At 43.8% G+C, this 24,275-nt stretch overlaps 1 protein-coding gene across 1 annotated transcript in view; it reads left to right on the top strand.

The window, feature by feature from the left end:
* Positions 1-1,586: 1,586 nt before the first annotated feature.
* Positions 1,587-24,275, top strand: part of LOC111268987 (serine/threonine-protein kinase BRSK2) — a 95,905-nt gene continuing 73,216 nt past the window's right edge. The window contains exon 1 of the mRNA XM_022848275.2: positions 1,587-3,180. Coding sequence (XP_022704010.1) covers positions 3,087-3,180 — 94 coding nt within the window. The 5' untranslated portion in view covers positions 1,587-3,086. The remainder of the gene's footprint in view (positions 3,181-24,275) is intronic.

Here is a 24,275-nt window from a genome sequence, read left to right as displayed (position 1 = left end):
ACTTAGTGATATCTGTAACATGAAAAGAGTAAAAGCTTAAAATAATTTCTAAAATTTCGTAAACACCTAACGACGCTGCGAAAGCACATAAGAACCGGGCGGTGGATTAAAAACCCATGCTATAGTGATATTGATGTATGGAACTACGATAAAAAGTTAACTTTGAAGGTTTTATCTTGTTCTTTTAACGGTAACCATGATAACGTTTAGCACCATCGTTAATGAACCGGATGCCTCGTACTATACGTGAATTCTACTTAGTTTAAAATTGATCCTTGCCGCAGCTCAAGCAACATGATGCCCAGTCGACAGTGGCGATCGCTTCTAGCCCTGCCGCAGGACGATACGGTTATGCCTCTATAGTGTGCTATACTGCCAGGCAGATTTGCTTGTTCCTATGCGCACCGTGTTTATTGGTTGGGTTTTGTGTCCCGATTGATTAAGCGTCTCTTGTTCGCTTGGCTGATATCGTATTTAGTGTATTATCGTTATTCTAATCCGATTGTGCGGTGAACCAGAACGCTGCTTGACCCCTCATATCGTCTGGCTCATCGGCCCACCGACGCGGTGATGCCTTCCTATCAAACTTCAATAGCGACGTACAAGTGTTATTGTTGCCGTGGTCGTCTTCCTCATCGAAGTCTATACCTGACTATCTCTTACCCTCAATTCCAAAAGGAGACACCCACCCACTGTCTACTCACCGCCCACACATACACACTCATAGAGTGAATCGCACAGACAAAACATGCGAACAGACGGCGATGGTCTGTCTCCGTACATTATCGTCGCCATGAGGCTGCGTTCTGCGTGCACATTTTGACTAAATGCCGGCCGATCGACTATTGCTCTCCAGCTATCTGCTGCCTCCGTCGCTAGTTTCCACAAGCTTTCGAGCGCGCGACGATTCTGTTGGGATGAGATTGGCAACGATGGGACTGTCCATTAATCCTAGGCTTCTATTGCCACTGCGACTGCCCGCCAACCGCTGGCCCTCGAATGGGGCCCAGGCCTCCAGAGAATTCGAAAGTTAGCGCGCTCCCTGTCATCTACCTTCCTCTTTTCCGTAAGAAGGTTGCTACTGTTGCCTCAGTTTGAAAAGCAGCCAGCAGACGGGCAGCGACAGCGAGACTCGTGGGGGATTGCCCGTTCAGTCTCCAACCAACCGACCGAACGCTCGCCCACCAACCGCCGCCCTCGTTGTTGTTGTCAGCAATAGAGCTGTTCTAACGTTGGGTCAGTACTAGCAGGCAGTGGAGTTGCCTCTACCAATAGTTGTAGCAGCAGTAATGGCAGTGGTCCCGATGCGAGGAGGTTGAGAATCGGGGATACGCTAGTTCTGAATAGAAAGGCAAACGAGCGGGTGGTGGAGGGTTGTAGGGTTGAGACCGAGGAGAGATCAGGGGTCCGGTGGGTTCGCTGAGACAGTAAATGTTCATGGAAGGAAGGCACCACACTCGCTCGTTTACTCGTGCGGGAAAGGGCGCCAATCTCGAAGGGCGGAGGGTGGTCGAAGCGAGAGAGCAGCCTGCTGTGCTGTCTGTCCCTCTGATGATCCAAGATGGTAGCCGTCTGTGGCCTGTGAGTATCGTGAGCATGGCGGCCGTGTTCCGAGTGCCCCCCAAGCCTGTCGTCTCGATGTCGGCCCCCCGCGTTTGCCCAGTCGCCGCCGCCCGCGCTACTGTTCGAATCGCCGCCCTCCACTATCCTTGTCTCATGGCCGCCCTGCAGTCCGCCAGTGTCTAAACGCGCAGCGCCTCGGCAGAGAGGCCGCAGGGCGGCCAAGCCGAGTTCGCCAACTAATACCAACCGAAATTAACCAGCGTTATCGAAGCAAACAGACAGCAAACGTGGTCCTGTGTACCCAAACCATTCCGAACCATTTGGCCCTGTTCCGTCTTAGAACTGTAGCAGGCAAATGGCCTTGCTTCAGCTGGTTGATTACATCTGATTTGCGGTTAGCCAGAGAAAAGTCACTCCGGTATCGAAGTTCCGCTGTCATCATAACATTTTAGTCCCCCCTCCCACACATGCAAAGATCCACCTGGCCGGTGTTTTCTAAGTAGCTTGGTAGACTACGGTGATTGCTAGCTCAGTTCACTAAAAGCGATTCATTCAGATCATACACATTATCGACGCAGCGCTGTAATCATGGTTATCATCGAGTTGTGTTAGGTGAATCTGTTTCATTGCCTGTTTTTCGTATTCGTAACAAGTTCTGCACCAACTACAATTGCTGCGGGCATCGTTTGCCCTTCATCACAGTAGAGTGCTGCTGGATCGTGGTAAACGGTATTGTTCAGCGGTAGTAGTATTTTACATTCATATATATACATATATATGAATATATATGTATATATATATATATATCGTGCATGGCGATTTCTTCTACCTGCTGGTTTGAGGATAAAGTAGTTGTTACACCGAAGAGCAGAAACAAGAAGGAGATAGCGGAAATAGAAGAAAAGGATCAAAAAAGCACGAAAGCGCGCGGCGATAGTGCACAGATATGAGAAAGTGCGACGAAGAAGTGGCAATGTTCGAAGGAGTTGTGTGATGAGGTAGTGTTTGCACGGAAGTCGCAAGTGAGAGCGGTTACAATCGTCGCCGTTGAGGGTTTCTCTCTGTCGCTACCATCGGCGCCACAGCTGCCGCCCCCAGAACGTGACCAGCCCAATCGAATACCCATTACAGCGCGGATTCATTCTGTGGTCATGTGTTTACAACTACGCACGGTTTCGGTGTTGTACGGTCGTTTGGCGTCATCATCGCCAACTTCGTCGCCGTAGTGGCCGGGCTCGTGGGGTGCGCTGGCGTGCTTCTGGTGGTATCGTGCTCCTCAGTGAATAGACGGGAAGACGGGGCCAACCTTTGTGCAACCCCAATCGTCGGTGGAGGATCGGATTATATCTCGTGTAGTGTAGCATCGTGCAACGTTTAATATCTGATCCATCGCCCATCATAATATGGTGGGATCGTTGGCTGTTTGCAACGAACTGTTTATATGCACACTGCTATAATACGTTCGCAGGTCCGCAGCACATCGAAGTGAAGGGACGACACAGGTGGCACGACGCAGCATAAGGATGTCGAACAAAGATCAGGCCAGCTCGACCCGCCACGCGTTCCAGTACGTCGGGCCTTACCGGCTGGAGAAGACCCTTGGAAAGGGTCAGACAGGTGAGGGGTCGAATTATGGGAACACTTCATTTACTACATGTGCATACATACAGGCGCATTCGTACACAGCTACAGATTGATGCACAAGTGCATAGATTATATAGTACATAGATAAACGCACGTACATAGCAAAGCATGCGGCTTTGCCAAGGAATACAGGAATTCTGGCGATGTTAGCTGTACTTCGTAAAGCAAAGCTACTTTGTCGGTTCTTCACATTGAACTTACAGGATTCGACAGATCGAAAGATACAGGGTAGTAAGTACCACAAACGTGTCACACAAACGTGGATCAAACTGGGCACAATCGAACACCGGCATACCATACGAAAGATAAAATCCTTGTCGGTCTGCTGCCACATTATGGAAATAGTAACACTGTCGAGGTGGACGTATATAGTGTGAGAGGGGCTCTAGGCTGCCTATATTTTTGAGCAGTCAGCTAAGCTGACACAGCTGTGGGTTCCATTCGAAGCATGATCGTCCTGCTTTTTTTCTGAATTAACGGATGCCAAACATGAGTGAATGCCATTGTCTTGCGTGACGAAATACATTACCGACTAACTAAGCACGAAGGACAAGAGACAGTGGCAATTAAGAATTCGTTGTTACAGACATGAAAACTGTTGACGGCGAAGGAGGTTTCGCGATGGAACTACTTGTTTCAACCAACCGTCGCAGACTTTAACAGGGCATTTTCGCTACGGCGTCATCATGTTATCAAAATCAAAGCACAGGAGTCAGAAATAAGCTACCTTCATCATTTGTACTAGCCTAGAATTCATCCAGAGAGTGACACTACGTAGATATTTGAGGAGTATTCGGATGATGATGAGCGGCAGCTGTAGCTAATGGCCATTGCCAATATCTCATTTTATAGGACGTGTGTATCACGATATTGTTTCTGCCAGCCGTTACTTCGTACATGCTATATTTAGCATTATCCTTTAACTAAAGCTTGTGGGAAAACGTACGAATACTGGCGGTAACGGGGCGGTGATATCGGCGGCTATGCAGGTGAAGGGAAGCTTACTATCATTGATGAAAAAAAGCGCGATTACGTCGCCGAATTTGTTTTTCTCGCTCGCTTGTTCGCTGATCAGCAGAGAGCTTTGTCAAGAGCACACAAAGCCAGAAAGTACGAGTTTAAGGGAAAACAAACAAGGTACAGACAAGAAAAGGAAAACAAAGTATGTAGATTTTAAAGACGAAGCTTCAATTTATTATCTATGAAGAGTCCTTTGTCCTGACATTCATTTTCTTGTAGACAGCACCATGACAGAAACTGTTGTTAATGGCGCATATTTAGCGCTGGTAGTAGAATGAAAACTAGCAACTACTTGGTTCACAATGATATGCTTTTTGTATTTACACACCTACACAGATATGGAACGTCTGAATATGCCAGGCGCATAAGTTATGAAGTAGTTACGACGAGAATTACTTAAAGTATATTTTCTGCCGCAACGTTCCATCCTCACTAAGTGAACGGGTCCGTGTATAAGTTACTTGGAATTAACAGATGTTAATCTTTATATTACATTCATATAAAAGGATTCAACGCAAGAGCAAAAATTTATGTCAACGGTGGCTAGACTTCGGATTATTTCAGCGCACGTACCTCACGTAATTACGTCTTCTACGAGACAAGTACCGTATCCAGGTTTCAATGGCATCTGGCAAGTTGTTTGCGCGCTTGACGAAATTCAACGCTTTGTTCCAGGCGCGTGATTTTCTCATCATAGGAAATCGTTGTACAACAGCGATAACACATAAACGGTTGAAAGCAGAGGCCTATTGCCACTGACATTTTTAACAGGGCCGCACACTTATCAACACAATATATATATATATATATATATATATATATATATACACATATATATTTACTTGTCTGTGGCAGAAAGTGGTCAAATCCGAGTTCTCGGCGGCCATTTTTGTTGATCAATATTTTTCAAAGCGCAAACAAGGACCAGCCGTATTTATACAACATCGGCAGCTGACGCGGGTGTATTATGTTGAGGTCTATTTCGGTATAATCCAAGCTGTTCGTAACCTTTCCCGTACAGCGACGACGGCAGCAGCAGCCACTTGCGGAAAGCTAGCAGACGAACCAAAGGATCAATAGGTTTACGTTGGCACGAAGTAGGTCAAGCTGAATTCCTTTGTGAGGGTAGCATCGTTCCCTCTCGTTCTCTCTGATCAAGACACTAAGGAAATATTTTCGTATTTTCAAGTCGGTAATGCAAATGGACACGTATCAGCAGAAGGTACGAGCTCGACGAGCCGTTTTATTCGAGTCGATAACGATGATCAGTGGAGTAGTGGGTTATTTCGAGAATAGCACAGTTGGTTCAAAAAAGCTAACTTGATGGCCTAATTATTCCAATGCAACATACAAGAGTGCATGTTCAGGTCATGTCTAAAGTACCGGACAAGCCCAGCAGAGGCCGATTACTTATGTTTGTATCTATTTGGTCGGTTAAAAAACACAGAAATGCACAAGTTGAGCAAAATTTCCAGCTGTATCTGGTCGTAGATACAAATAGTTGCGAACTGGAAATAGATACTATAGGCGTATCGTATAGGAGAAGTCGTTGATTCAGTGATAACCGTACTTCGCGCAAAACAATGCCATCCTATCCATCGAGTACGATAAAATGTAGGCCATAAAATCTTTAAAGGAAACCATAATATCCTACCGGAAAAAAAAAGTTTTTATGTTTGGTGACGTTGATCGCATCTTTATAAGATCTGATTGACATTTATTAGAAAAACAAGAACGTCTCTATAGTGATCTTAGTTTACCTTTTATGTACTGAGATATATAGGAAGATAAATCGTCGCTGATGGTTTAGGACTTTAGGATTTCCGGCGTTATTCATTGTTACCGGGAAAAATAATAGCAAACGAATCGAGTTTTGTGAGAAGTTACATTTAGTCGAGTCTACAAGACGAAACAGGCTGATTATTATAGTAACACAACGAGGAACATAAGTTAGTTTAGGTTGCGTAACTTATTCCACAATAGACTGACACAGTAGAGCAAAGAGGTTAGTGTTGCTTTTTCCGAAACTGATCAGATCTATTTTCAGTGTCTCTATGAATTATGATCGTAATACGAGCGTTAAGATGAGCATTTTTAAAACGTAATTAAATAACACGATCGTCTATGAATTCCTTCAATGAAAGCATATTATCGATGACAAACATAGTTGAGATAAGAACTTGTTGTTTTTACGATCAGTACAGCGAAATTAAATTGATTCCGATAGTAGTATTAGAAAATCTGGTCTGGTGCAAGTACAAGAAGCCTTCTCAGTCAACATGCTCTTACAAGGCCGATCATAACGGATTAGTATAAATCCTGACCAGACAAACATTATATAGACTTCGCTATACTACATGCTCTAATGTGTCGGATCATTCGGGAATGGGTGTGCGCTAAAATGATTATTACTATTATTTTGTTATTATCACTTCATGCCCAGCTCATCCGGCTGTCAACTAATGCTACAGTGGAGTCGATTTTTTTGTTCGTTATATGGAGCACACCTTCTCGGTCCCCTGATTGTAGAGCTATTTTCGACTATCGGACATATTTAGGGTAAAAGATCACCTCGATCCAGCATCTTCGAGAAATATTGTTGTCTATCGCATTTGCATTGAAACCTTAAAAGCAAGATTTTGTGACTAATTTATTTCAACAAAATATACAAGATACGTCGCTTTTGACGGAACGCAGATTACAGGATGTGCTGGTCCTTACCCCGAGTACGGTCCTCGCAGGATGCCCATTCTCTAGCGCATCGATTGCCATAAGTTCCCGGGAATACTGTGGATTAGTAACGCAAAGTACAACGCGTAACAGCTCATCATTTCGGTTGCCGAAGGAGTCCGAGTCGTTTTTAACTGCAACCGTCAAGGACTTTACGTATAGTAAGGAAGCAGCTCATACGAGAAAAGGCCCTCCATAGAGGAGCCTGGTCGTCATTGCCCACTCATTTGCTGATTTGTTTGTCTTCAGACTAGCGTCTTTTTTTCCTTTCTCCTAAAGCTGAGGATTATTCCATAAAACAGGACTACGTCTGGCGTTTCTCATGAAAGTCTTGTTCGGCAAGAAGTGTCCAACAACGTCTATGTTGGAGCTGTCACGGAATGATTTCAGTTTCTAACAGCATATGATAATGTTAAAAATATATGTCGTTATAAGAATCAAGCAGAATACTGTCTACATATATATATATATATATATATATATATATATATATATATATAGACACAAAAAACAGGAAGAAGAGGCTGGTTGAATCAGATGATTGAATAATGCCATAATGTCGTCGTATGACACCGTATCTTTTGTTTACATATTCATGCAATGTTACAATTAACGTTAACAAAATGGCCCTGAAATAGTTTTCTAGATGTTTGGGATAGGGCGTGCCAGCCCTTGAACCTTTTTGCGTCCCCGTTTTGTTTAGCTATCCATAGCCGCTACGTACCCAGAGGCAGCAGAGGGGGTATGATGGGTCATAATTGCAGGAACTCACTTGAACGAAGGTGTGGTGTGTGCATAGAAGTGCACCACACGTAGACAGTGGTTACGGTGAAGGAGTAGCTTCTTGAGTAACGATACAGCTGGGTCGTTGCTCATGTCCGACAGAGGGTTCTACATGGTGATCACAACTACAATGCTACCACTTACGTGGGTCCAAAAGACAGCTTAATTGCACTTCGATCATTCGTGTCAGTTTCGTGCTAGAGGTAACTACATAATGACGGACAACAAAATTGGAAGATTCTTTCAATCCGACACCATTGGAACAAAAATACTGGACGCTGAGGCGTTTGAGAGACGTCCCGTAATAACACGGTCTTTGCCTAACATTATTTGCCAACAGCCTTACCAACCTAGTGTTGCTGTTAACAATAAGAAACCTTTATGCGATATACAAAGTCTGAGACGATCCTTAATAGCTATTATTTATACGTATGCAATCGAATCTGCGTTCAAACACGGAAAATTAGGTTTATGCCTCTTTTCGTTGAAGTCGGTCAGTGCACAATAACGAGGACAACAGCGACCTCTTTTGACCGTCGTATACAACACCGCTTAATCGGATGCTTGAAGTCAGTTACGCTCTGAATCTTCACTGCGTGACGTTAACGAATATATTAAGGCAGGATCTTTTTCGCATAAATATTTTTATGTGAATGTTTAATGTACATTCAACGGGCGCTACTAACGTGAAATACGGTAATAGCCGTCATAAGCCCTGAGAGCACGTCGGAACTGAATTAGCACAACAAGCTGCCTGTTGCACCCGTATACGTGTCGTGTTCCTTAAAATGCAGTCCCGGCACCCAGCGTTATTCGTTTACAGAGATCGAAAGCTAGTTTGACTTTTCGCGTTGTTTACGATCGTTAATACAATCGAACAGATAACACGAATCGTATCGATCTCGTATCTCGAACTTTTCATCTAAACAGGCTTAGCTTATCAGTATAGGTGGCGCAACAAGCAAGCTACATAAACGTACCAAGCACGTTACGCGTACACTGATAGAGCTTCAAAAGTTACGAAGCCATTGCTAGAACCAATGCGTCGTAATAGCTTGCGGTAAGGTCAACGAAACGGACATGTTTAAAACCAATTCAGATGAACGGTATAATGGGCGCCAAAACAGGATAAGCATACGCAGCACAGAGCACGAGAACAACAGATGTTTCCTTCGTGGTCCCATTTGCCGACTCTGACCGGCAATGGCTTTGCCCCGCACCACAATCGCCCACACCTGTAAACTTCGGCTCACAGCTCTTTTTAATGGTCAGAGCAAGCCTAGAGTCAACATACTCTTGGCCGTGAATACTTCGGTAAAAAAGAGAAGGGGAAGGCTCTCGCTGTTTTGTAGCGCGTAGGCTAATATTTATTCTAACATAAATAAGATCTCGGTCCGAAAGGCTTGTGTGCCCTTAAGGCACGGTCATCCTCGTGATAAAAAGGGTGGCATGCTTTACTCCAGTTACTTTATGCTGTTATTCAGTAGCTGGTTCGGACAATTATTACTCGGACGCCTAGTAAACAGTTAATTTATTAGTGTTTTTTCCGCTTGGTATATGCGAACGTGGCCGTGTCTAAGGCCGGCACAAGGCTGACGATGGCACGCGCTTATTGAATTCTGAATATTTCTGTGTCAGTTGATATTACAGTTTCTAGTATGCGCTTCATCTAGGCTAAGCTACAATAGTTTTACAAGAATTGCAAAAATGCTTCCGATAGGTCAGTTATGAAACGTGATTACGATTACATCTGGTTGCCGGATAAATGGCCTTGAGAAGGACAATGTTATCCATACCTGCGTGCGGTCCAGTAGCCAATAAAGGCGGTTGATTTGAAAACCCTCTGTTTGGGGAAAAAAGCAAGCTGACATTTGTATATTTAAAGCCTAAATGCATTTGCTCATTGCGCCACCTTTCAGCTTTTGATTTGGAACGGTAGAACCGGAAGTAAGGTCCTCACAATTGAAAGCACATAGCAAGGGTAGCTGAATATTTTCCGTGACAAGACAATATGTGACGATGCATCTATCATTAACGGGCAAACACATGTATAGAACAACAGAACTGTGCTTTAAAGTAGTCAACTATTTTTGCGGTAATGCGATATGTGTATTTTAACGGGATCAGGGCTGCATCGCTGGGAGCACTCACTAACGGAGCTGCGCCATCAGGAAATTGTAACCTATAGTTATGTTAGACTTAACCTTAAAATTTGGCCTTCGTCACCTGGTGCTACAACGATTTTCAATGCGACCTAAACTTCTGGCGGATTATTTTTTCTGTCAAAATAGCCTTTTTTTCTGAAAAACTCACAGAATTATTCGTTCCACGAACGGCGTACTATCTCAAACGTACCTGGATATATATTTGTACGCTGATGTATGTAAGACGAATCTATTATGCCGATCATTATCTTTGAACAAGGGCATTTATCAGAAAAGCGAAATTTAGCAGAACACTGTTCTTGCTGTTTTCGTTCCTTCCGTATGAAAAACCCTGTTATTCCCATTTCTGAAGAGAAAGTTAACTCCGAGATTGTAGAGTCCCTCGAAGCGGGGTGTCGCGGATGGCTCGTTACCGTACTCGTGTTTACTTCGTAACAACGATGACTTGGATCAATTTGGATTGATTAGGTTTTTTTCTCTGCTCCTTGATTTGTTCGATAAAAGCACACCTCAGAGCGATTTAGCTGAAGCTAATAAAAAAACAATAGGAGACCACTGAGACGAAAAGTTTCAGCTTGCTAATATAACAAAAAAGAAAATTTTCTAATTGTCCATTGTGTTATCGCATATATGGTACCCCAACCGATAATGGAAACGGTGTTGCCTTTCTCGCGCGCCATTTTTCATCTCCTACGCGCTTTGTCTCCGCTGACTATGGTGTCGTTCTATTTACCCCACAGTGGAACGTTCAGCATTTTTTTTCTTCGATCCGTGCCCATTGAACACCCAATGCTATCTTTAATATCGATTCCGGCGGCTAAATATTTTCCTAAATATCATGCATATTCAATAAACACTCTTCATGCACTGGAGTCAAGGCCATATAATTCGGCTGATGATGACGAAGCTTGTCTATGTTCTTGTCAAACGAAATCGAATCCGAGCAAGGAAAAGGGACTGGGCGAAGGAGGAGCGTTTCTTGGCAAATCTGTACAAGTTATGTGACATAACAAAGTGTGTGGATTTTCGGTCGGCCAATGGCAACAGGTTCTTTTTCATCTCCTTGAATAGGGCTTGTAACGACTGATTCAGTCCTATCGGAACATTGCATTGCGGCGATGCTGTTGGCCGGCGCTTGGTCGACGACGCTGTCGAAGCACGAATGAAACACCGACATGTTAACGGACAAAGGCCGTGCCCGTGAACGCCAATGCCGAGCTAGAGGAGAGCCGGACGCCAACGGGTGCATAACTGCGCTGTTCACTGTAGATGGTACCAGCGGGATATCTATTATGACAGCGTAAGGCTTCAACAATACGACGACATTGCTGATGATGACGGGCCTCGACGTTCAATTCACGATGCGTTCCGTTCTTGAAATCTAGATCACACCATACCGATCGTCAGATTGACCACTATAGTAGCCGCAGAAAAAACTCGTTTGGTTCGCTGACGGCATGACAAGGTGCCAAATCGTGTCGATTATGTAGCATAGGTGGGAATTCTACATTTGTTATATACTGTTAAATTTAAGAAAATGCAACTATTTAACGCGCTCTTGCTGCTCTTAGTGTAAAATATCAATGACGATGATGATGATGCGAGTTCGCGGATCGGCTACAGGTGCATAAATACAATAGGATCTTCATTTGATGAAGACCGCTTAGTCAATGAAAGCTGAAACACAATAAGGATTTCCACGCTGTAGATGGGTCGCCGGTTGTTATTGCAGCTGTTAATCCTACATGGGGCGACGCCTTGTTATCCGGGCAATTGTAGATACATATGTTTGTTCCAAGAACTTTTGAATATTACGTCACTTGCCGAGTAATTTGAGAAATGGCAGATGGCAAGAATTGTTTTACTAAATGTGACTCCGCCATGATATCGACTACACGCTCTGTGACGAGGCACTTCGACGAGGTTAATGTGACCTTCGCCTTCCATCGGCATGTTGCACGTTGAAGATCGTTACTAGCAGAATCTGTTGCAGCCCCGAGAGGCAACGATAGAAATATTTTGCTAGTCATTTAATGTAATGTATAAGATCGTTGAGCCTACTTATTCGTGAGTCTGCCGTAATCTTTCGACAGTCAAAATTCCTAACGTAACGTATACCGAAAGGAAGAATCTAAGCTATTGTTTTTTTGTTCGGAAGCTAGAATGATGCGCATATATGTTCGATAAATTTAAAGCGTTGTCATAATTTCGAAATCAGCGGCTGGGATGTTGTCTAGAATTGATTTACGCACATATATCGTACATTTTCCCAGAACACTGTTAGGTATATGAGCGTCATTTGAATGGGAGAAAAAAGGCCTATTTCTTACTAACTGAGCAATAGGGTGCGAGATAGATTTCGAATAGTTGGGTGCGGCGTGTCTATGTATATAAAAATATATCGACATTAAAAATAAATTTATAATCGATGCCAGTGGAATTCGCCTGCCCGTTGACGCTATGCAATATTCGAAACAGGAAAGGCTTTCTGTCTTTTTCAATAACTCATTGCAGGTAAACCTTACTACGGCTGAAGCGAAAAACTACAACTTACTAACTATGCGACGAAAAAGCTATCTATTTATGCGGTATTATAGATGTCAAATGTGTCCCTTGGCACAGGAAACGGAATGAAGTCAGTTGTCCAATAGCAAATATACTTTTGGTGTAAACCCGTTATCCTGCTATACATTATATATGCCAACTTCGTAGAACTTTGAGCTGGTGATTCACCGCCTAAAGCAGCTTCCTGCTCCAAATCAACAGCGGACAATAAGCTACTACATTAACTGGTTCTCCACGTACCGAGGCTATGGCGAGCTTTTAGAAACTCAGGAGTCGACCAAATTTCGATCGAACTTACGCTGCGCATTCTGATCCGTAACGTTTTTGAATCGTTTCGGGCGTCACATGCTTTTTTTGGTCGTTCGGTTCGGGCGCCTCTAGCGTCACGTCAAACATTAAGCCTGATCTTATCTCTTCTGAATACGGAAAAAATTACAATTTCTCTAATACTTTGTCTTCAATTAGACTAGGAAATTGAATTCCTACATTCTGTGAAACGCGTCTGAATTCTCTAAGTTAATGGAATGTAGAACAAAGCTAAGTGTACCCCTGGACTCTAGAGCCTAACACAACTGCTTTGGCACCAAAGCTACTGCGTTGGGTATGAATAATAAGTAGCGAGAGAGAGAAAGAGAGACAGGGAAACGGGAACAGGTTACAGTAAACTCTCGCAGAACCTCAATCCATTGATCTTGATATATTCTTCAAGTAGAGGCTATTCTATGACTTGCACAAGTCAAACAGCATGATCCACAACAGATCCTACGACAAAGCGCCCTTGTCCTGAACTGGCCAGGTACATATCTCTGAGACAATTCTTTATCAAGTTGTTATTCTATCGATGAGGCGGGGTCGCCGCCCGTAAGTAGACACGCGCTCTGCTTCAAACAGAATCGCTCCTCATTTGTTCGTTCGTTTCTCATTCTTCTTTATCCTACTGCGATAAAAAGTTTTGTAGCATGGTTCCTCTCAGTCAATACCCCTGCTGGTAATTCTGTCCGCTGTTGGCAATAACGAGGCAGACAGCGTTACCGACCCGTTGCGCTGTCCACTGTGTTCCTTAAACTCGTCGGCGCCTTTAGGTGCAATCTCAATGTAGACCGTCGTTGGTGTGTTACTCGTGTGCAGTTCCGTAAACATTTGTTTACCCCACATCATCCCATGTCAATCCAGATATGTGTGTGAGTTACCCTTCAATGTTTTCCTCTGTGTGAACGAGTTGGTGGCCACTTTTCAAGACCATTCCCTCTTTTCCAGTTGGTAAAAAATTACACTTTGCAGACGACACTAATCCGAAGAGTTCCAATCAAAAACGTCCATCATCAGTTGCTCCGCTCATCAGTCCGTCGTTGTTTACCTAGAACAAAGCGACGTTTTGAAGTGCCCAGCCTCCTTTCCAACGATATTTTTCTTTCGAGTGACGTCGCTCAAGTTCGTTTCATTTTCGCGCATCTATAGGGTTCAAACGAATAAAAGAGACCTTTTTTCTTATTCGCTCTTAGAGAGAGAGAGAGAGAGAGAGAGGGGGGAGGGAGAAACAAACTACCCCCATGAGAGAGTAGTGAGTGCGACTGTCTATTATAGCGGGAGCAAGAAGGATAAAGCAGGAAAAATCAGCACGACAGGAAAAACAACGCTTGAGGGAGAGGAGGCAGACGGTTGGAGGGGAGAGAGTAGGTGCAAAGCGATTCACTATTGCTACTGCGTAACTGAGTGCGAGGAAAGCCCTCAGATGGAAAGGGCTACGTGGAAAGGGTGACTAACGAGACAAGATCAGCTGCTACTGGTGCTGTCTGAACCACTTCGGTCGCTATTGCTGGTGTTGGAAAGAGGGAAAGATCGAAAGAGAGACACTTCGGGGATTGTGAGATGGCTAACGAACCCCTTCTATTACTGTAAAGTACCTATCTACTGGTGGTACCGCTAAGAGAAACAGAGGTCAGTCATTGTTCGTTTGTTCATGCGGCTGCAATAACGGCTGTCCAACAAGGGCGGTAGGCTGGTGGGAAGGGAATTGCAGGGTGATATCGTCGGGCGTGACAAGGGAGCATGGAGCGTAATTTGGAAACGACGAGCCAAAACGAAGAAGCTGGTCGATGGCAATGCAGGATAAGTGGATTGGGAGCTGGTTGGGCACTGTCGCTACGGACGCCACCTGGCCGTCAATCGTCGAATGTTATGTTCGAGCACCAGATGGGATCATTGCGTCACTTCCATCTTCTCCTCGTGAAGCTTCTCGCTAATCTAAGAGCTTCGCTAGCAAATACCAGCACCGAGCCGTAAGTAGCCTGCATGGAGTGACCGATGGCAGCAGCGCCCTCTCAGAGCTGACTCGTTTGTCGGTTTTTTCGAACTGAAATAACCGCAATGACGCTCTTGGCGTAGTACGAATACAGGAAAAAAGGCAGACAAAAGCAAGTAACTGACCCCTCGGCAACAGCCAACAGATGAAAAGCGGGAGAGCGAGCTTACGGTCACCCGGAAAATGATTAGAAAACGCCGAAGGAGACGCAAGACCAAAGTAACTGTGAAGGCAAGAGCGATAGATAGACGATCATTGTGTGACGTTGCAGTGGCTCAGTTTAACACGTTCGCTAGTCGTGTTGCTATTGCATTATAAATACAATATATTGGGAAAAAGTAAATGGGTTGAAGTTATTTAAATATATGTTAAGGCCAAGGACACCAAAATGATTAGAGGTTCATTCAGCCTTAAGTTAACACAAGTGGCAAATTAGATTATTTTAAAATCTAAAGGCGCCTTGGCAATTCCTAAATATTTACAAAACCTTATCCACTTGCCTCTCTTATCGATTACATAAACGCGATTCTCATGTTGAACCGCATCGTTCTCATCTTTGGCCGCAACACGTCTCAAGAGCGGCATGTTGCGGTCAAAGATCTGTAGGTTCCATTACCCCAAAAGAGCGATAGCATATTTCGATAATCGTCTTCTTTAAAGTCATCAAAATTATAAACTAAACAGAACAGGATGACCGTAGCTGGATTAACGTTTCGTTTGCAAGAAGATCTCTGTTCAAATTTCGGCTTTTTTTTTTTACGTGAAAGGATATTCTAAATTATTTTATTCAAGTATGTCAATCGTCACCAGTCTAACATCTTGCTTATTATTATTATTTTTGCCTTTGTCCGATTGAATATATTATACAAGATACTGTCCCAGCAACGCCACACCACATACATACTTATGTGTCCACCCTTTAGCATGCTACGGCAGACCCTCGTAATCCGGCAGCATAGGTTATTGGAGAGTAGGTTAGGCGATCGCAGGGAACGGATAAAATCGTGGAGGGAAGATGAACCGCTAAGTACCTAGACATCTTCATTGGCGTAACTACCCCCAGAAGAGCGAGGTGCTTGAGATTCATAGAAGAGGCTCGGTGTGAGAATACTAGGAACGTTGCATAGCCTTCGCTGTGCTTCCTTTGCCGCCTGTGTAGAGGATCGGCATAACCTAAGGTTGTTGCTTTCAGAAAGCTCCATCGAACGGCACGCACCTATGTATCCATGCAGTTAAGCATAAGGTATTGCTAAAACAAACTTTTTGTTCTCATCATCTATCCTACATAGTCGTCTCTGCTTCAATGAAAGTGTAAGCTTCGCTGCGTTCGTTCTTTCAGCGAACGAACAGACCCACTGGCACAAGATCCGTTCGCAAGGTTCGAAAGGCCTTCTATTCGTGGAGCGCGAAAAGGAGTGAGCACGCAGAAAGGTCATACAGTGAGACAGCACCATTGAACGCAGTGGCTACCCTAAGTTCTAGTTCTAGTTCTAGTAGTAGTGAAAATCAACCAGGCGAACATGCAGCTAACCAGTGTTAGGTTCGTTTCGTTTCTTACCATCCCAAGTCTCAGTTCCTGGGCCTCCCTTACGATCTCTTCCGGTACCGCGGTGAGAGTGCCGTCAGTTTATGACTGTCAGGGAGTCAAAACGGGCAAGCCTGCGAAGGCACCTTTAAATTCGTCGGCTGACCGAGCCAGCAACGCTTAAGTAACAGCGGCCGGCCGACGGATCAGAAGTAGAGTGGCAACCACGACTGCTCTTATTGGCGGGAAGTCATCCGTAAGAAGGTCCTTCTTGAGGCTAGATCGCGGCGGCAGCGACCTCGGCCTACGTTTCGCGACTCATAACGGCCGTCTACCCGAACGAACGATCCGGCACCCCCCATATCCCCACAATGCTCCCGGTGTTTTCTTCGCATGAGCCGGCCGACGAACCATTTTCAGGCATGATACAAGCGACAGCAACGAAACGCGTAGGTTTATACGACGACGTCGTCGCCATCGCAGACACTAATGACGATGGCTACAGCAGTAATAAAAACACCGAAATAAGTAACCGCTGTAACGTCAGGCCTTGAGACGAGCAGTTTTAAGAGAAAACTAAAAAAAAGCACGAGGTTACTTTAGTATCGGATTTTGTGGACAAAATGATATTTATATACTGAGTGGCGGAGCTAAGTAAATACTAACTGGTCTGACACCAGAACCATTTCTTTGTTCGCTGCATTCGACTGCTCACACGTGTGTATCATATGAATAAGGTGTTGTATTATTGCTTCAATTCAACGAAAAGTTGTACTCCAATCGTGATAGATTGTGTGCAAGATCAGATGTTCAAAAACAGTAGGTAGTTGTGATTTCTATTGTACCAAACGCAGTTACATAGGGTACGCAAGTGACACGAATCACTCCCTTTCTCACATCTAAAAAAAAATACCTAAAAGCACAAATATAATGTCCTGAAAGTCGGACACGCACCAATATCCAATGTATAACGTATACTCCGTAAGTCATTTGCGCAGTATTCACTAAACGAAAAGTGCAGGTACCTTAATGTCGACCATATATAATGGTACCTCTACAATTTGATCTATGGTTCTAAGGATATTGTATTGCACCTGCATTTCCTGTTATATAATAGGTCATTACATGCTTCGATTGACACAAAGATAGGCTGTTTGCTATCGAAAGATTTTTCCCGTTTCCGCTATCGTTACATACCAACAACACTATTCAGGTCCACCAAACGAGGACGATAACTTCTAAACGAGCCAATATGGTCACTAAATTCACATGTACTTCTTATTACGAACAGAAGCAGATCGAGGAAAACTAGCGGCAGGAACTGCAGTTGCTATGTGGGAAACTTCTTTCGCTTTTTTCGCCCTTTCAAAGAAAAAGGAAAAACCTTTTGTCGTGACAAGAAACTGGCCTAGATTCATATATACAAATGCTTATTGTGATTTTGCCCGTGCTCTAAATCATCAAGGCTAAATATAACAAACAAACCCTATGGAAAGTCAACATTTTTTCTTTCCTTCCACATAGTTTATATAATCGTTAACGCTTGTTCGCCCCTACTACGCTTGGAAGAGAAGTAACAGATCCTATAGACCTTCCGTATCATAAAAATGAACATATGTAAAACATTATTGCACCATGGTTTTGTATTATAAACCAGTATATCGAAACATTGATACCCCATCATCAGACTATTGCCTCGTATATTTATAGCCATTAATATGAACACCGACACACAATGATTGTTGTTTAAAAAACGTGGAAAGTGCCTGCGCATTAATTCTATGTATTCATTGCACGCATGTGGGATCCTATTGTGCATGAAGCAATTTTAATAGACATGTGTCTATCGAGGAAACAAAACGCAAAACTTTCTACAAAAAGCACATACACCCCCTATTTTTGTCCCATGCCTGTTTCTAAAGTAATTAATGTACTTAACAGTATTTGATACAAACATACATTCAGACAGTTATCAATGATTACGCTTGATCGGCATCTGTAGTGTTTTCGGCGACTATAGCGACGCTTTCCGCTGACCCCCGAGGGTTATCTCCATTTGCATCCTCTAACTTCCTTTTTCGTCTGCCAGCCATGAGCATTAAGCTACTTATTTGCTGGCGGTAAACTTCGCTTGTTGCACTTGGTCGTTTAGTCGTAGCTGGCTAGCGTTTACTGCAACTAAACAGAGGCCCCGTTGGTCCATTTTGTGGTTACGACGGCATTGACGCCGATGAGCATGAGATTGTGATAGACGAAACGTTAACATCATGTTACATGTCGATTTACTTAAAGGTGTGGTTGTTAGTTGGTCGGTGGATACCTCTATGTATTACACACGAATCTTACTCGAATTTTTATCTCTGCTTTCGATCTTGGTGAAGTAATGAGATAAAATGACGAAGTAGTAGTTGCAGTGGCAGTAGCTAGTTAACCTATAGGGTCCGTTATTATCGCGGCGTGAACAAAGGCCTTGGAACAAGGTAGAGGCTAACAACGTAACAGAGCATTACTGTAACTGCGTCCTCGTCGAAAACCTGCCTGCAGTCTCTATGAAGTGAGCTAGACTGGGGCAGAAGGAGAAAGGGAAATCGCTAACAGGATGTTCTGTTTAAACTCTCCAACGCTCAAAGCTGTTTAAATAGGAACACCTAGCTATATCTGTATCCCGTATGAGACCCAATCTGCTGTTTGGCGTGAGATTGTGACGCTGATAGAATATTTTTTCTAGTATTTCGATGTTATGCAGGTTGGGAACAGCTGTTGATACGTGAGTACGCTCTTGTGCAAATACGCCAAAACCGTGACAGAAAAGCGAGGAGCTGAACTTTAGAGACCCGCCAGATCGTGGGTTCCACCGTCATTACCCTCAGAACCGTGCAAGTGTGAGGCAGTGTAGTACGCAGCTACGCGAAATGAGCGGAGGCTCTAACCCAGAAATCGGCAAATTGGACCCAGTCTGTTGGAAACATTTCGATCCCTAGTGTTTCGGTCCGTTTCTTGTGTTTTTGGAGTCCTGTTTTTTGATTTGCAGCGTACTTGTGTACAAAACACTCCAACACGGAAACCTCCTCCCGAAAGCCAAAGAACTGCTCGCGCGCACTTGACCGTATTCGGCTTCGTCAGTAACCCGACAACCCGGTCCTACCAAATCGATCAGGGACGGTATCATGCAAAACAACGATGCACGAGTATAAAGCGATAGAGCAAAACGACATAGAGAAATATAGGCCGAACGGGTTTTTCCAACGATGCAGCGAGTACCTCCGGGATACATGGTACATGTGTATCTACTGAAAGGCTGAAGACAAACCAAAAAGGCAAATCGAGTACTTGCTTTTAGTTGCGCTGCCATGTATCCGTATGGCTAAGCAATAAAGTATCGACCTAAAATTGTATGGCAGAGGCGTTCGTATTGCATAAATGTACGTTGCGTACCTTTTTAGAGCCTGCTCATACACCTGCTCGCCTACAACGAAGAAAAAGGTCGCTGTCCCGTAAAAAATAGCTGTGCTTATAGCGATAGTCAGTGTGACGAGATAAAAAAAAATGCTTTGCAGGGGGGTTGCCTCGAGGAAGGCGTTACCTAACTAATATGTCCTTTTCAGCATAACTAGTAAGAAGGAAAAATCGAATAAGAACGTTTTCCATTTAATTTGCACCCCCGCCGCTTCCTCAGCTTGGTGCCCGTTGAGGAGTATGTCAGCTTAGTAAACCGAGTCGTTCGTTGGTTTCATTCTATATATACTTACTATTATTCCCTTTTAGCTACTCTTATAAGGCATACCGCATTCTCTCACCATGTTATAGCTACTCTCCTATTGCTCATCGAGTGACGCGTACGGTATTGACTTTCATACAAGGACTAATGAGTATCCTGATTACATGTAGGTGTTATCTGAGAAATGCGTTTCAAAAATCCTAACAGATCTAGATAAGATTTTTTCTTTTAATAGCAGTTGTCCAAATGCTTATTCATCTTTAGAAATCATCTACCTAAATATAAAATACCAGTAAACGTGTCACAGTACCTAAAACTTATTACAGTTATAAATCGGTATTATACCGGTATTATATCGGTACTAAAGTTATATATCGGTATTTGATGGACAAATTGTTTCCGCTAGCCGCTTGCCAGCTGATCACGTGACCAAGTATCGATCGGGGGGGGGGTCATGAATATACTCGAGGGGAAACGAAAGTACTTTTTAAATCCATTTGATCGATCTCACCTTCTCTAAGTATGCTAGACCTCACTGGGGAGGAGCAAGCGTACGTATCTCAGTCGTCGTGTTTACGTATTGGTTAGACCGAACTGAATCAGGTTCAGCCCAGCCCTTCCCTCCAATACGGAGAGGCTTCCATATGAAATCGGTAGGATCGAAGGCTTTTGGAGATTTCGATAGCGACTTGCTAGCGCCGACCAAAATGAACGCACCTTGTCGTGGTCCCTCGATTCATACGAAGTGCGATGCATTATAAACAAAAAAATCAGGATAATAATATTAAACGTTAACCCACAACACCTTTCGATTCTATTAGTAATGGAAATCGGGTATGTATCAAACATATAATATACGTTGTTTTGTTATGACTATCTTTTGTCTTCTGAATATTCAGATCTCTTCGCTACAGTATGAAAGGAACCTGATTGGTCGTTTGGCAAGATATCATTATCAGGAATCTCTTATCTCTAGATGTTAATAACTTATGAGAAGATAATTAAATATACAAAAACTTTTCCGCGTCTAACTTAGAAAAAACTTACCGAATTTCCTACCTGTTCTCCATATACTTCGGATCTTCAACTATATATATATATATATATATAATTGAAGAAAGAAGTACATTCAACAATGGAGCGACGTGTATAAACAACAAGGATTTGTAAAAATTGCTTTTTCTATAATATTTCTTTCATTGCCGTACGAACATATGTTCCCCTTGTCAAAATATTAGGGTTGCATAGGCAAAAATTTTCTAAAAGAAGATTATAAGAGCATCTAGTATCTTAAGAGCGCTGGGCGCTGTTTAACGTTTGAACTAATTAAAAATCAAACTTAACAAAGTCCAATCGGAGACTATGTGAGAGATATTTTTATCAACATCGTTTACAGCATGTTAGAGAATGAAGGAGCTGCAACAGGACCAGCAGCCGACGCCGGGCTATACCATATGGTGTAGTAATGTTAGCCTTGTATAGTAGCGGCATTTGTGAGCCTGATTAATGTGCTCACCTTGCCCTGTCCCGATGCCCAGCTCGGCGGAGCTCCCTGGAGGACTTCTCAAAAAATTCCGAGATTTGTTTTCATGCCAATATGGCTTCGGGTATTTTAGGTAACGTCTAGGCCTCGTTCGCTCGCCTTGTCCACACCAATATAGTGCTTTGGACAACCCGACAACCCAGTGGACAGTGTATCCGCTGATAAACTCTGGTCTGAACTGACCCATACCCAACTATGAACATGTATTCATTCACTCCGTATCTAGCCCATTTACCCCTGCAGTGGTGTACTCCAATACATGTACATCGAGAAACCATATATTATACATGGTCCAGCATATATGGTGGCTGGCATGGAGGCGAAATCATACCCTGCCTCTGTTGCCAATGGGGCCGCAACACATTCGCACCTGGCAACAGTCTCGTCACTCTCGTTGTTAATAAAATTCGTGCCCCCCAAACGTCCAACACACATTGTCATACAACTCGTTATATACCTCGTTTGGTCGCTCTATTTGTGTCCGCCTTATTTATCCTTTTGCTGTTCAGTCATACGAACAGCCACAACACAGCACGCTAGCCACTACCTATTGACTTCTGACCCACGATTCAATGGTCATTTTTATATCTTTTTCTTGCTTTTTTAGACTCCGTCGCCGGTGATATATGTTGGCCAAGCTGAGCCTCGAGTGGAATAAGCTCAGATAAAACCTGGGGATCCAATAGAGTGCTAAGGGTCGACTTGCAGCGGGTTAGCGAGCTCCGCAAGCACAGCTAAAGTTACGAATAGAATCAAACCAACGGAGTTCATTGCGGGCTGATTTGTGGATTGCTTGGACTGACCCAAAGAAAGAGAACACACTCAACATTCAGTTTAGCTTCAGCCAGCTCCGGGTTCTGCAACGAGCTTCTGTACCTACCCTGAAGAGGCTGTCGCTTGTAGGCCACACCAATGAGCAGCATGGATAGCGGTCGATGCTTATGGAATAAGGGACCTGTCTCTCGTTTCAACGCTGATCGGCCACTGTTGTTCATGGAAGCGGTGGGATGTGCCACAAAAAGCACTTACTGTACTATTCAGTAATGGCTACGAGGGCCTGCGAAAAGGAGCATGAACACATATGAGTAACGGAAAAGGTAGCTGAGGCATAGAGAGAAACCCGGAGGCGTCTAGAAGGGCAAAACGGAGTACAGGCACTCTGCTGGCTCACTGTTCCATCCCTCATCACGTTGCCTCCAACCAGTAGTGGGGCTTGGTACCAAGCCATGCGACAACCCCGCAGGATCGCTCACCCGCCTGCCGTGTTCAACTTTTGGAGAAAACCAGCGCTCGAAGCTGCAATACGTTCGTTCATTCATTCATTCATTTTCTCGGGTTACCACAGCCGCCTTCATTCAATTCGTTCACTGCCTTAACAGGGTTTCCAATGTGAGAAGTACAAGAAGCGGTAAGGGACCACCGGTTCCGCCAGCCGATAACATATTAAGCCAAATACTCGGCATGTAGAGCAACGGTATTTGCTATGGAATAATCTTGAAGCGCTGTCCGAAGAACGCACTTCACTAAAGTACTGCAATGAAGGCAAAACGAAAAGCGCCAGTTAAGCTTAGAAAAGGATAAGAAATTTACAAAAAGGTATGGCCGCTTTGATCGCATTGACAGCTACTTCCATGAAGCTTCCTTCGGACTCGTCGTTCCTAGGAATGCAGAAATGCTTGCGGCATGACCATGTTCACATCTCGCTGAGTTTGCATAAAGGGCTCCCTAGCAGAGTTTCTCACATCAGCATGACTTGTACTACGAATTTCGTCAGTGCGGGACCCGTTGGTTTGTTATCCTTCAAGCCCGCCACCTACCTTCATATTACATTCAGCTGACATACGCACGTACGATTAGTTATTTGGATCCGCAAAGATTTTCTTGGCGAACACTGGTACACGCGCAATGGGCGGTAATGAGTATGGGACGAGGTGACGCAGTGAACCTATGGATACAATATACAATCTGCTCATAGGAAGCTCTCGTTACCAAATAGCTGACTAAAGGCTTTACCGCCATCCGAATTTACTGGTACGATATCATTTTATCTATATGTACATATATATACAACCATCCAGATGAATGAACTAGCAGTGATACGTATTTGATTAAGATTGACTCGGTAATGCTGGTCGCCATTAACTCATATTAACAGCCGGTGTGTAAGACGGTCCGTATGTATAGGTCATAGATCTACGAACGGAGCATGTATTCCAAGGCGAATACATTATTAACTAGACTGTAATGAGCTCACTCCGCCGAAACGATTCAAGTTCAGGACGATGGCACTCTGCCACCAGCGGGGTCTAGGCCAAATCAATTTGCAAATGACGACCCTCCGGTATAAGGGCTGCACCGGAATCTAGACCCAACCTAATCCCTACCCTTACTACATTTTTGAATTGATAAGAGAACATTTTTTAAAGGAAAATATTGATAGATGGTGAAATTACATGCATGGTGTCACATCGATTTACAAAATAGTTTTTAACTTAGTCAATAAATCCGAAAATAGACATAGAATACGTAAAGCGCTTTGCAAAATACTGGACAAATACATCGTTAAGCTGCTGAATGTTAGTTTATGTGTATCGCAGAAGTCTTATATAGTACCCTATTTGTGCGTGCGCCATCCTCTGCTAAGCACCGACAGCCCTTGAAATTCGTTAATGCCGGCATCGCAAATTCGAGCCCATTTTATCACAAACCGCATATAT

The sequence above is a fragment of the Varroa jacobsoni genome, unplaced genomic scaffold (genome assembly GCF_002532875.2).
Source record: "Varroa jacobsoni isolate VJ856 unplaced genomic scaffold, vjacob_1.0 scaffold_1339, whole genome shotgun sequence".
NCBI classification, from domain to species: Eukaryota; Metazoa; Arthropoda; class Arachnida; order Mesostigmata; family Varroidae; genus Varroa; species Varroa jacobsoni.
Note: the sequence above shows the minus strand (reverse complement) of the source record. Positions and strands in the feature narration are given on the sequence as shown.